The sequence below is a fragment of the Saimiri boliviensis genome, chromosome 19 (assembly GCF_048565385.1).
Source record: "Saimiri boliviensis isolate mSaiBol1 chromosome 19, mSaiBol1.pri, whole genome shotgun sequence".
NCBI classification, from domain to species: Eukaryota; Metazoa; Chordata; class Mammalia; order Primates; family Cebidae; genus Saimiri; species Saimiri boliviensis.
In genome coordinates, this window is record NC_133467.1 from 11833152 (window position 1) to 11847693 (window position 14542).

Below are 14542 nucleotides of genomic sequence, written 5' to 3' on the forward strand. Positions count from 1 at the left end.
AGGAGAATCGCCTGAACCCACGAGGCGGAGGTTGCGGTGAGCCGAGATCGCGCCATTGCACTCCGGCCAGAGTAACAAGAGGGAAACTCCGTCTTAAAAAAAAAAAAAAAAAAAATGTCCCCTATCCATTCGTTTCTCCCCATCTCTCCCGCCACCACTACGGTACCCCCGGACTAGCGCAGCAATGTCCTCCACGGTGTCGGTCCACTCTAGCCACCCTAAAACCCGTTCTCTGAAGTCCTCCTCACCACACTCCAGGCACGTGGCCTGCTTTCAGCTCCCGCCCAGTCTCTGCCCTTAGGCGGCAACTAATCCCTTCCGCTTCTGCAGGCTCTGCTTTTCCCTCGCAGCGGCTCAAAGCCTCCCTCCTCCGAGACGCCTCACCTCGCTGTATTAGCCAAAGTAGCTCTCGCTTTTTTCTTTTTTTTTTTTTTTAGACGGAGTTTCGCTCTTGTTACCCAGGCTGGAGTGCAATGGCGCGATCTCGGCTCACCGCAACCTCCGCCTCCTGGGTTCAGGCAATTCTCCTGCCTCAGCCTCCTGAGTAGCTGGGATTACAGGCACGCGCCACCATGCCCAGCTAGTTTTTTTTTGTATTTTTAGTAGAGACGGGGTTTCACCTTGTTGACCGGGATGGTCTCGATCTCCTGACCTTGTGATCCACCCGCCTCGGCCTCCCAGAGTGCTGGGATTACAGGCTTGAGCCACCGCGCCCGGCCCTCGCTTTTCATTTTTAACCTTTCTATCTTTTGGTCTCTCCACAAGGCCCACACGACGGCGCCAGTTATTTCTGGCTTGAATGACTGAAGGGCCCTGGGCGAGTGGCGTCCCGGCCGCAACCGCCTCAGGCGACGCGCCCCTTCCCTCAGCCGCCGCGGCGCCCGGGCGCACGCCGGCCGGAGCGGGAAGCAGGCCGCGGCTGCTAGAGGCGGCAGCGGGAAACGCCGGGCTGAGGGGAGAAGGGGGCCCACAGGCGGCGCGAACAGCGCAGGCGCACCGAGGCGAGGCGCGCACGCAACCCGCAATCCGGGGACCCGCGGCCGGCTCTGCCCTTCCCCCACCCCCAGCCGCCGCCACCGCCCGCGCTTCGCAACAAAGCCGGCTGCTGAACCACGGCCCACGCCGCCTTTCCGCGACCCCGCCGCCCCACACGGTGCCCAGGATGTCTCCCTACCTTACCAGCTTCCGTTTCCTAGTGTTCAGCTGTTAGAACCGTGCGTGGCTCTGGCCTTCCACGGAGACAACAGAGAAGCGCACTGCAACTTGCATGAAGGAATCGGCGAAATGGCTCCGACCAAGGCGCGAGGGGGCGGAGCTAGCGAGTGTACGCATGCGCAGAACGCGCGCCGGGATGGGGGATGGTGAGGGCGCGCCAATGGAGGGGGCGGGGCTCAGCCGCCTCGCGGCGCGGAAGGGTTTCGTTGCCAGGGAGATGCGCTGCGCCCGGCAGGCCGCGCGCCAGGCCTGCTACCCCGGGTCATCCGCCACCAGCTTTGGCGCCTGTTAGGGAGTTGAGGGCCTGTAGCATTCTGATGCAGCAAAATGTTTCGCAGGATCCGTCATAGGGCTCTCTGGTGACTGGAGGTGCCCGTCGAAGGCAGAACTGGAAACCTTACTGCTAACTTGGTAGGACTGAGATAATTACATGAGATGGCATATGAAGGGGGCTTAGCTCGGTTCCTGGCACGTGGTAGGCGTTCAGTAGGCGTGGTTACCGGGGTGATTCAGACATTCTGAACGCCAACGTCTCTTGAAAGAAAGAAACTGGCCGGGCGCGGTGGCTCACGCCTGTAATCCCAGCACTTTGGGAGACCGAGGCGGGTGAATCACTTAAGGTCTGGAGTTGGCGACCAGCCTGGCCAACGTGGTGAAACCCCGTCTCTACTAAAAGAACACAAAAATTAGCCGGGCGTGCGGGCCTGCAATCCTAGCTCCTCCGGAGGCAGAGGCAAGAGAATCACTTAGGCGGGGGAGGGGCAGAGGCTGCAGTGGGCCGAGAGTGTGCCATTGCACTCCACCCTGGGCGAGAGGCCGAGACTGCCTCAAAAACAGCCCGCCAGCCAGCCATGAAAGAAAAGTCTCAGAGAAGGCGGGCATTCCGCCTGACTGACGCCGGCCACGACGCCTTGCCGTGCCTGGAACACTGTAAGTGCTCAGCCAGCTAGTTTAAGGAAGGAATAAAATCTTCAAGATTGCTTTTGTTTAAATTGAGTAACCTTTGGTGGTCCACGTCTTTGGAATAATTTGTATCCTTAATTATTATACTAGTCACTTAAATTTTGAACTACAGTGCTTCCCGTGAAGGCAACGATACGAAACACAGTTGGGACTGTTGCTGGAAATCCAGACTCATCAATTATCTGGGCCCAGTATATCTATGCATCTTTATTTTTCACCTCTTCTCTTAGGCTTTTCTTAATCCTTCCAGCTCATATTGACCACTCCTTTGAAAACTGTCATCCTTAAAATCAGAACATAGTTTAGCATTTACTCATTCTTTTATTTTCTTCAGGTGATTGTTCTATTTAAGAATAAAATACTTGAAGGAAAGACCTTAATTTTTTAACATAATCATTGAAGGAAATATCTTAATTTTTTTTTTTTTTTTTGTATCCTTCACGGTGTTGAAAGCAGCAGAGGCCTAGAAGACATTAAACTGATACCACAGAAATACAAAAGATCATTAGAGGCTATTATGAACAACTATATGCAAACAAACTGGCAACCAAATGGAAATGACTAAATTCCTGAACAGATACAACTTACCAAAATTGAACCAAGAAGAAACAGAAAATGTGAAAAGTCCAACTGAGTAATGAGATTGAATCAGTAATATAAAGTCTTCCATCAAAGAAAAGCCCAGGCCCTGACAGCTTCACTGCTGAATTCTACCAAACATTTAAAGGAGAACTAATATCAGTTCTTCTCAAACTTGTCCTGTGAGGCTAGCATTTCCCTGATACCCAAACTGGATATGGACACAAGAAAAAAAATCTATAGGCCAGTATCCCTGATGTACATAGATGCAAGAATCCTCAACAAGGCCAGGCACGGTGGCTCATGCCTGTAATCCCAGCACTTTGGTAGGCCAAGGCAGGCAGATCACCTGACGTCAGGAGTTTGAGACCAGCCTGGCCAACATGGCAAAACCCCGTCTGTACTCAAAATAGAAAATTAGCCAGGAAAGGTGGCTGGTGCCTGTAATCCCAGCTGCTCAGGAGGCTGAGGCAGAATTGTTTGAACCTGGCAGGATGGAGGTTGCAGTGAGCGCAGATCGTCCCACTGCACTCCAGCCTGGGTGACAGAGACTCCATCTCAAAACAAAACAAAAAAAAGGTGGGGAGACTCAACTAGCATAAATGAATTGCAAGTGTTTTATCATATATAATGAGCACAACAAAAGTATCAATATATTATATGTAAACACATGTTTAAAGCTGGATCTTTAGCTTCCAAGGATTAAGGAGAATATTATTGAATTGGTTCTTTGTTGTTGTTGTTGTTGGTAGGGAGATCCAAGATGGCCAAATAGGAACAGGTGAATTGGTTCTTAATTTAGGCTTTGCATCTGAGATCTAGAGTCCCTGGGATTTGGGTCCCAGGACTGGCATTACCTTTGTAGGTGGCCCTTGGCAACTAACACTCTCTAAGAACTTAACATTTGCAGGTGAGGCCTTAAAACATGTGCCAGAAGTTTGAAAAGTGGACCGATTTCAGCACAATGATTACCTGTTCCCAGTAGCTGACCAACTAGGAGATTTCAGAGGTTAGCCAAGTGGGACAGAGCAGAGTAGGGAATTTTATTTTTCAGTTTATTATAAAACAGGTAACTTTGTCCCTATCTTAAGAATTTGGAACTGGGGCTATAGTTCACTCATAATGATCAAATAATGTAAGGTCTGCTTCAACTGGACTACTTAACATTTACCTTTTTTACTAGAAATAACCGATGAAAGTTCACTTAGTTTGGTGGGAAATAAGAGATATAAGGTATCTTCTCTTCCAGGATGAGACTCCCAAAGGCAAATGTTCTCTGAGTACCAGTGTTGCTCAAATTTAGGACCTTCGGAGTTCCTTTGAGCATTGTTCTGCTCTCCTATTTCTGATGACTCCATCTAGACTCCTACTCTACTTCTCTTCCTCTATGTGCATTCCAACTGCAAGTCACGCCCAGGTTCTTAGCACTCTATATACCCTCTACCCGGACAGTTTTATTCTCCCATGTTCCAACCACCATCCATAGCTGATATGGACTGAATATTTGTATCTCCCTCAAATTCATATGCTGAAGTCCTAATCTCTAATGTGCTGGTATTTGGAGATGGGGCTTTAGGATATAATTGGGTTTAGATATGGTCATGAGAGTAGAGCTCCCATGATGGGATTAGTGCCCTTGTAAGAAGAGGATAAAGACCAGAGCCTTCTCTCCTTTGACGCAATTACCCACATAAACCTTCACATATTGGCTGGGCGTGGTGGCTCACCCCTGTAATTCCAGCACTTTGGGAGGCCGAGGCGGGTGGATCACTTGACATCAGGAGTTTGAGACCAGCCTGGCCCCCAAAGTGAAACCCTATTTACTAAAAATACAAAAAAATTAGCCAGGCGTGGTGGTGTGTGCCTGAAGTCCCAGCGACACGGAAGGCTGAGGCAGGAGAATCGCTTGAACCTGGGAGTTGCAGTCAGCTCAGATCTCACTACTGCACTCCAGCCTGGGAGACAGAGCAGGACTCCATCTCAAAAACGACAACAACAAAAAACCACCACCACCACCAACAAAAATCTTCACTTATTGAAGAGTTGATTGATCTTTTAAGGAAGACGTCTCCAACCCCTGGGCTGGAGACCAGTACTGGTCCATGGCCTGTCAGGAACTGGGCGCAAAGCAGGAAGTGAGCAAAGGGCGAGCGAGCATTACCACCTGAGCTCCACCTCCTGTCACATCAGCAGCAGCATTAGAGTCTTATAGGAGTGTGAACTTTATTGTGAATTGCAAATGCAAGGTATCTAGGTTGCATGCTCCTTATGAGAATCTAATGCCTGATGATCTGAGGTGAAATGGTTTCATCTTGACACCATCCCTCCTATACCCTGGTCTGTGGAAAAATTGTCTTCCACAAAACCTGTCCCTGGTGCCAAACAGGTTGGGGACCACTGGTTTAAAGGACTGATTGACTCTTTTAATGCAATGAGTGACACAGATGTAGTAATCTGAATTCTAGCAGAAATGGTAGTCTAGATTTTGAGAATGAAGAATTTGGTATCTTTAAAATTATTTTCTTGTCACATAGTTATGGTCATTCAAAAGCCAATTGTATTAGATTTCTTTTTTATTTCTTGTTATGCATATGTATGAGAATATTTGTCTTTTTTAAAAGCAATTCTAACATTGGAAGTCATTTTTCTATCTCCATTGCACCAGTTTTTCTTGAACCATTTGTTAATCTGCAAGTTCTATGGCTACATAGAAATCTATTCACATTCAAAGGATTTTGCAACTTGCTTTGTTCCACTTTTACTGCTATATTTGCTTTATCTGTATTGATTCTATAGGAATTAGTTTATTCTACAGTTTGGCTTGCTTCTTAGTTACATAGTCTTGAAATGCCATATTCACATTTGCTTTTATGGTTCCCATATTAAGGTTCAGGGATTTACCTAAGCATTTGTATAGTTGAGCATTTTGTTGCTTCTATATACAAGCTTTAACTGAAGACTAATACATGTATTTTTTCTTTTCTTTTCTTTTTGTAGAGACAGGGTCTTGCTATGTTGCCCAGGCTATTCTCAAACTCCTGATCTCAACTGATTTTCCCACCTGAGCTTCCAAAGTGCTGGGATTACAGGCATGAGTCACCATAGGAACACCACATTTCTATAAGGTTATGGGGTTTTACTTTTTTCCAGTGTTAGTTTCACATATCTAGAATTTGTAATTTCCTATTGGATACTAGTATAGAATAATTGTACTTATTTACATGAACAAATTAATGTTTTCCTCTACAAACTACTTTAGAAAGATTTTCAATAAAGGTAAATGGGATATAATCATCTATTAAGGGAAAATGGCTCAGCATAGAACATGTACCAAAATATAAATCTGCTGTATTTAAAAGAGGAATTGAAAGCAAAAGATTGCAAAAGCTTGAAAAAAATGGAGATGCCCTAAATAAACTTACCATTGAAAAATAACAGAAAATGTTGAATGCAATTAAAAAAATGCATTGCTGTGCTGGCAAGAAAGAAAATGCTTTAGAGGTAAACATAAATGAAGTGAATGAATGAATCCAGAGAGGCAAGAGAGCCCTGGCATAAGTGCCTGCCGTGAAAGGGTCTGCTGATTCTTAATGAACTTGAGCTTCCTTTTAATAAAAGCTGCATTGGGGCTTAGGAGAAAGGAGACAAAAGAGACTGTCCAGCATGTAGAGGCTGAGAGCAGACCTACACATGAGCCAGAATGCCTTACATCCTCAGTGAAAAGTGAACAACAATAACAACAATGAAAAACCAAACCAATCAGAAGAGTGGTATAATAAGGAAACCTGTCTATGAAAAACTACATGCTAGCTAGAAAAAAAGACTCACTTCCTCTGATATCCATGAAAACCTCAAGCCAATTATTTAAAGTGGTTACTCGTCAGCAGAGATAAATCCCTTAGAAGAATTAAAATTTTATTTTTTTTTTGGTGGAATGTTCTATCCAGACCTCAAATAATTCCTCTAAAATTCCACTGAACATAAGCTCAAGTTAAAAAAATCATAAAACCGGTGACGATCTTAAGTACCTCTGATGAGTGGCAGGGTATGGTATCTCACGTGGGTGATCCCAACACTTTGGGAGGCTGAAGTGTGGGGATTACTTGAAGCCAGGAGTTCAAAACCAGCCTGGCCAATGCAGTCAGATCCTATCTCTGTTTTTAAAATACAAAGTCCAATGAGTTGAGTGCCAGCAGAAAAAGAAAACTGACAGCAGAATTATATCTATAAATGGTTTAGGTACTACAATTATCTGCTACTAAATAGAAATATACCTATTCCTTGTTATTATGTTTAATTCACTCCTAAAAACCCTACCGCTAAGTGAAAAGCCACTAAATGAAAAAATATTTTAAGTAGAAAATCATGATGCATTCTGTGTAAACCCAAGAAAACTAAATACTTTCAGCCAAAAGTATATCAATGTTTCCACAGACAAGGTTATATAAACAATTTGAAATAATAAATACATTTACAAACTATAATGTAATGAAGGCTTATTGTAAACTTTCTTGCTTCTGTACTAATTTTTCAGTCTTGGTGGGGGGGCTATAGTTATTTTACACTCTAAAGTTATAGCACTTAAAGTTGCAGCACAGAAAAACACTGAGTTTAATGTTCCTGTGACTTACAACATCTTACAGGAGTTGGCTCCTTTGCAGTCCCTTTAAATCCATTATTTCCTACTCTTTCTCCTTGATGCCTGAACTCTGATTCATTGGCTTCTGTTCAGTTCTTCACACTCCCAACTATTCTATGGCTCCAGACTGTCAAATCTGTGGGTCCTACCACCTTGAATGCACCCTCTGCTATTCTTCACCTGACTGGTTTCTTTCCAACATTCTAATTTCAGACTAAGTCTAATGGACTCAGAGAAGTCCTCTCTTACTATTTTGTGGAAATTGGTCCCTCTTCTGCACCTCCATCCTCCAGCACTTGCCTCTGGCCATACTGAAGGATCTTGAAAGATATAGTTACATACAGATAGGTATATAGGCAAATCAAAGAGCAAAAGGCAGAATATACTTAGTGTTTTAATTGAATGATTCTAGAGGTCTGCTTAAATTGGAAAGTCAAACCTGACTGAGGTTATTACCTTAGGAAAAGGAAAACACTAATTGGTCAATGTTCAGGGGAGTTCAGATAGTAACCGCAGTCTAAAAAGCATCTAGGCCTGTGACATGGTTTGGCTGTATCCCCACCCAAATCTCATCTTGCAGTTTCCATAATCCCCATGTGCATAAGAGGGACGTGATGGGAGATAACTGAATCATGAGGGTGGTTACTTCCATGTTGCTGTTTTCGTGGTAGTGAGTTCTCACAAGATCTGATGGTTTTGTAAGGGGCTTTCCTCGCTTTTGCTCAGCACTGCTGCTTGCTGCCGCCATGTGAAGGATGTGTTTGCTTCCCCTTCTGCTATGATTGTTAAGTTTCCTGAGGCCTCCCCAGTCATGTGGAACTGTAAACTTCTTTCCTTTATAAATTGCCCAGTCTCAGGTATGTCTTTATTAGCAGCATGAGAACGAACTAATATAGCCCGTGAACATTATTTGCCACTCTCACTTACAGATGCTTTAAATATGCCCACTTGTTCAAGCTCTGAGGGTGGATCACTTTGTTTCACCCTAGTGTGAGGATTCTCAAGAATGTCGTATGTGGTTTTTATTCCATCTCCTTCCACCTGAGGTAGCATAACCATAAAATGGTGCAAACTGGACTTGGATTGTAGACCATACTGAGATGCTGATGCACTTGCCCGCTTGTGAAAACCCACTTCTCCATGACCTCAAAGATAACTTTGTTATGTGTGCTTGCTGATCAAAGAGGTTTGCCTCTCACACCAAAGGCTGGCATTTGCAGGAGTTTCTATGCCTACAGGACCTAACCCCATATCTGGCTCAAACATGGGACCCTGATTTTCATGAAGGGCATTCTAGCTGCTGTGTAGAAAATATATTGGAGGTGACCATGTGATTGCGGTACAATCTCCTTAGGTGGTCCTTCTGGAATAGAACTTGAACGCTCTCTTTAACTGGTCTCCAGATACAGGTAACACATCCTGCTGGATATAGTTCTTTATGTATTTTGTTGAATCCATTCCATTATATTTATTGTGTGATTAAGACTTAAGAAAATGCTTTAAGGTTTTTCTTCTGGTTGTGTAACTTAAAATGCTAAAATGTTTTATGTATCAAATAATTTCCTAAGAGTCACCAAGGGGTTCACAGAGAAACCACGATTTGGATCAGTTATTTTGTTCACCCAGGTAGCCATTTAACAGTCCCAGAAACCCAAAGTGTGAGGTAGTACTCTGCCTCTACCTGGGACTTACCTCTGCTATTTGCATAATTTTGGTTCCAGGTTTCCCTCTCTCACTGGAGGAAATTGAGGGTTGAGTCAGCATGTGATAAGGGAATGCTTAAATGGTTTGGATGTGTTGTTTCCTCTACTTGATTTGATGTGTTTATAGATTCCACTCCACTTCCCCTGTATGAAAAGCCTTAGTGAGCCCAGGTGAGTACCTAAGCCTGGGTTGCAGTCACTCTGCAAAGTCCCTCAACCCAGGCTTCTCTTAGATTTTAGCCTCCTAAGAGTTTGGATTTTCCATGCCCTTTAGGTGATTACAAAGAAGAAATTTATCTCAAGTTGTGGCAAATAGCCTTTCTAGGAAAGAATATATATTGCTCCTGCTGCTGCCCAACCCCAATTCCACCTCATCTCCATGGCATTTTTCTGTATCTTTGAATAAACCCATGAGAGATCCTAAGTAAAACCAATTCCTAAAATCACTCCTGTCCCTCCAACCATCCCAATGGACTGATCTCAGATTTCTATCTTGAAACAAAGAGGTTAGAAATCAGCTTTTAGTACTATGTTGAATGAAATATTTCACATGCCATTACTTTAGTTTTAATGTTAAAAACAATTTAAGAATAGATTATAACAAAACAATAAGTTCATAGTATTCCAAAGTTTTACTTGTTAAATGCACTATTAATAGCCTACTGCTATATAATATTCATTTCTAAGCTACTAGATATCAACAGAGCTAAACTCAGACCTGGTCATGTTAAAAATATATTTCTCTTTATGTTCACAAAAGCTCATTAATCATCTTAAAAATCCTCCAAGCATTGATTTCACAAAAACAAAAATAGAAAGATAGTTCTTTGTTTATTGGATACCCAAGAATTTAAAAAATTAAATTTGTCTTTAGTATCATTAAGTAAGGATGCCACATCCTCAGAACCAAAAACTAACAAAAAACTCATTTTCTTCTTCTTAACAGCTACAAAGGTAAAAAAGAGGGTCAAGGATATATAAATACAACAACTTTTAATTAAAGAGAGGATTAGCAAAGATAATTGAAGTCCACTTATAATTTCAAATTTGCTTTTCGAAAAAGTTTTATTTTTAATTCAAAGAGATTAAAATAAGGAGCAAAACTGAGATGAATTTCAAATACTCTCTCTCTCTGCCAATGATCAAAACAATTAGAGATGAAATGAAAACAAAATCTTAGGTAATTAACGGACTGGATAGTCAAGTTTAAAATCAGTAAGGATTAACTGTTAATACACTTTGGTATCAGAAAGCTTACACCAAAGTTTGTTAGAAGGGAAATTAAACAGGTGTTGATATATTACACAGAAAGGAAAGAGTAAAAAAGGAGGTGTGGTGAGAAAGCTGAGTCCTTTGGGTCCTCTCCAAATCTTCTATCACTAAAGAAAAGTAACTGCTTGAAAGTGTGGCAGGATAGTAACAGTAGCCTTTGGGCTCACCGCAGAAAGGAAGTTGGCCTTCAACTGCAATAATTCAGAGTCCTGTGGGAGAGACAGTCTTCTCAGTGGAGGAAGGGGAAATTGGTGGTACCCTAGAGGAACAGCCCTTTGGTTCGTTGAAGCTTTGAGTTTTGAGTTTTCTGTGTAGCAAAAAGTGGAGACTTAAATTCATCTTTGGGGAAGACTTCTTCCTTTATTATGAGAAAGCCACCCTTTCTTTAGTTACAGGAATTGAAACAAGTCCTCACCTGACCCAGTGTTTTTGAAAAGGGGAAAGTGGTGACTTCGAAATGAATTCAGAAGCATCCATTCTAGAGTTAAACAGAGCAGCCAAATGAGCTAGTGTACTTGTAGCTGTATATAGTTGAGATATGCTAGAGTTTGGTATTAAAGTGCCTGCCTAAATGCAGTAGCTCAGTTTTCCTAGATTGCAAATGAGTATTCAAATGAAGACATATTACACTGGTTTAAAATTAGACAACTTTAAAATAGGATTAGGAACCAGAAATTGAGATGATGAGAGTGCCTAAAGACAGATGGCATTAATCAATTACAATTTTTCTCTTGATTCCATTTCATCCATATAAACAGAAATTTCTCCACAAAAAAATTTGTGAAATGAATAAGAGTTGTGATTCTGAGTTTTTGCCCCTTCAAAAAAAAAACAAAAAACAAAAAACACAAAACCACAACTTTTTAATGCTCATATTAGGTACCTAAATGCTTTTTGATTGATGTGAGATTTCACTTGCTAGGAGAGTTGAAGTTCATCTAAAATTCCCTGAGAAAAGAATGCACTATTTAAGGTAGATTATGTCTCAAGGTACACACCCTGATTTGATAGAGAGGTACTAGCTACCAGCTTCCAAGTCTCCATCCTTTAGATCAGTGAAAGAAAGGAAATCCAGGCTCTTCAGTTTAGCTTCAACACTATCAGTAAACTCCCTGGAGGCTTTCTGCAGTGGAAGCCGGGGTGGGCCCATTGGAATCCCAGAGACCAGAGTCATGATGGCTTTGGTCTGTGACACTCCAAAACCTGGATGGGAAAAATAAATGAGGAAACATGACTGACTGTTCATCCCTCTACAAACATCCCAAAGAAGGAGACCATATGCTAATAGCAACGACAACAACAGGATAAGATTAAAACAAAAGATGAGAACATTTCTAGTCGGTATGAAACATAAGCAGTCATTTGAAATCCCTCTTCCTGCTTCAAACACATAGAAATGCTGGAAAATTTTAACAAGCTGATCACAGTAAAAGAAAATGAAGACTCAAGGTAAATCTTAAACCCAAGAAGGAGGAGCCAAAGGTGTCAGGAATCAAGAGGTCAGAAAGAGGAGAGGCTGATTCAGTAACACACTATTGCTGATCAAAGGAGGTAGGAATTTATTGCCAAGACAAAATTTAGTTTAGTTTATGTAGGAAGTCCCTGAGAAATGCAGTACTTAAGGTGGCTTGTGACTCAATGCTGCTGTTTTCATGCTGGTGTTATACGGCTGGTATGGGAATGAAAAATGAAGTCTTGGATCTGTGCACGGTGAGAAGCTGGAATTAAACTCCCTGTGTAAAACTGGTAGTCAGCCTTCCATGAAAAGCAATAGAAAAAAAACCCGGCCCACTGGTCTGGAGATAGAGAAGAAAACCTGACTTCTACCAGGGTTGTAGATGGAAACAGATCTCATGAAAGAAATCTCGAGCCTGAGCCAAAGGTGAATGCTAGATCCCAATATGCATTACAAACTTAGTATAGGTACTACACTAAGAAATTAACCCCAAAACTGGTTAGAACTGGTGGAACTACAGTGTCCTAGCAGAGGGAAATGTAAACTCACTTGATAGGGCACCTTACAACCTAATGTTCAATGGGTTATGTGGAAAACAACAGTCTCTGAAGATGAGCTCAAAGCTAAAAATTACAAAGCCCATGAGGAAAAGCAGCAGCATGAGAACTAGCAAGTTCCAAAATGATAAAACTCACATCCTGAGAGTAGATGACAGATTATTCTGAAAGAGACTTCTCAGAGATAAAAGGAGGAATAGAAGCCGTAGGCTAAGAGAAGTAAAGAACACTAGAGGGCGCGGTGGCTCAAGCCTGTAATCCCAGCACTTTGGGAGGCCGAGGCGAGCAGATCATGAAGTCAAGACCATCCTGGCCAACATGGTGAACCCCGTCTCTACTAAAAATACAAAAAAAAAAAAAAAAAAAAAAAAAAAAAAAAAAAAATTAGCTGGGCGTGGTGGCCTGCGCCTGTAGTCCCAGCTACTCGGGAGGCTGAGGCAGGAGAATTGCTTGAACTCAGGAGGCGGAGGTTGCTGTGAGCCGAGATGGCGACTCTGTCTCAAAAAAAAAAAAAAAAAGTGATGAAAAGAGAAAGAATTCCTTTGGCTGGGCGCAGTGGCTCATGCCTGTAATCCCAGCACTTTGGGAGGCCCAGGCGGGCAGATCAGGAGGTCAAGAGATCGAGACCATCCTGGCCAACATGGTGAAACCCCGTCTCTACTAAAAATACAAAAAATTAGCTGGGCATGGTGGCGCGTGCCTGTAATCCCAGCTACTCAGGAGGCTGAGGCAGGAGAATTGCCTGAACCCAGGAGGCGGAGGTTGCAGTGAGCCGAGATTGCGCCATTGCACTCCAGCCTGGGTAACAAGAGCGAAACTCCATCTCAAAAAAAAAAAAAAAAAAAAAAAAAAAAAAAAAAAAAAAAAAAAAAAAAAAAAGTCATCATTTGCCGGGCGCGGTGGCTCAAGCCTGTAATCCCAGCACTTTGGGAGGCCGAGGCGGGTGGATCACGAGGTCAAGAGATCGAGACCATCCTGGTCAACATAGTGAAACCCCGTCTCTACTAAAAATACAAAAAAACCTAGCTGGGCGTGGTGGTGCGTGCCTGTAATCCCAGCTACTTAGGAGGCTGAGGCAGGAGAATTGCCTGAGCCCAGGAGGCGGAAGTTGCAGTGAGCCAAGATAGCGCCATTGCACTCCAGCCTGGGTAACAAGAGCGAAACTCTGTCTCAAAAAAAAAAAACAAAAAAAAAAAAAAAAAAAAAAAAACGCTAGAGTACAAAACAATCGACAAGAATTACTGAAAAAAAAAATATATATATATATTTAGGGAAATCAAACACTAAAAACATAAGTAAAGAAAGGATTAGTGATTTTAAAGGTAGAGCCAAGGAAATAATAGCATAGAAGGTTATGTTAAATATTTTAATTGTGATACAGATTGAGAAAATCCAAAATACATCTAATAGGCTTTCAGAAGGAGAGATTTGAGTAAATGCAGTCAAAACAATCTTTACAGATGACAGTAGAGAATTTTTTCAGAACTAAAGGAAGACAGCCTTCAGATTGAAGAAGCAGATCGAAGATCAGGTACACTGTTAGTAAATATGTAAAAAGTTTAACTAGTAATTATCAATCATAATCTCCAATCCCTATCTTCTAAAATGTCTGTAATTTGTTTCCTTAGCTGGCTACTGCTTTCAGATTCAAGATCTAAGAACGAACTTTCTTTTGCTAGGTTAGCTTAGGTACAGTAAACACTGAGCTTTGGGAAGGAAAATATTCGCAGGATTGAATATCCAGTAGGCCTCCCCTGTCTGCAGTTCCACTTCCATGGCTTCAGTTATCTGTGGTCAACCGCAGCCCAAAAATAATAAGATATTTTGAGAGAGAGACAGAGAGACTGACCACAGTCATATAACTTTTATTGCAGTATATTGTTATAATTGTTCTATTTTATTAGTTTATCTCTTACTGTGCCTAATTTATAAATTAAACTTTACTGTAGTATGTACAGGAAAAAAATATAGTGTATATATAGGGTTTTGTACTATCTGCAATTTCAGGCATCCACTGGTCTTCTTGGAACATACCCCCCTGAGATAAGGGGGACTACTGCACACAGGCAATCTTTTAGTTCATCTAACATTTTAATAGTTCAATACCTATTTTAATGTACTTTAGGAACATATGATTATCACACCAAACCCACAATTT

At 42.2% G+C, this 14542-nt stretch overlaps 2 protein-coding genes across 7 annotated transcripts in view; both read right to left on the reverse strand.

Annotated features, from left to right (window-relative positions):
• DHX9 (DExH-box helicase 9) overlaps window positions 1–1298 on the reverse strand; it is a 45612-nt gene extending 44314 nt beyond the window's left edge. The window contains exon 1 of the mRNA XM_039480633.2: window positions 1180–1298. The gene's annotated coding sequence lies outside the window, so the exon portion shown is untranslated. The remainder of the gene's footprint in view (window positions 1–1179) is intronic.
• Window positions 1299–1389: 91 nt separating this feature from the next.
• Window positions 1390–14542, reverse strand: part of NPL (N-acetylneuraminate pyruvate lyase) — a 47894-nt gene continuing 34741 nt past the window's right edge. For 5 of the 6 annotated variants that reach the window (XM_074390069.1, XM_010336057.3, XM_074390068.1 and 2 more), the window contains one exon: window positions 11218–11574. In XM_074390069.1, the coding sequence (XP_074246170.1) occupies window positions 11390–11574 (185 nt within the window). In that variant the 3' untranslated portion in view covers window positions 11218–11389. Of the gene's footprint in view, window positions 10581–11217; window positions 11575–14542 lie in introns of those variants that run through there. The other variant, XM_010336059.3, reaches the window with a different exon arrangement.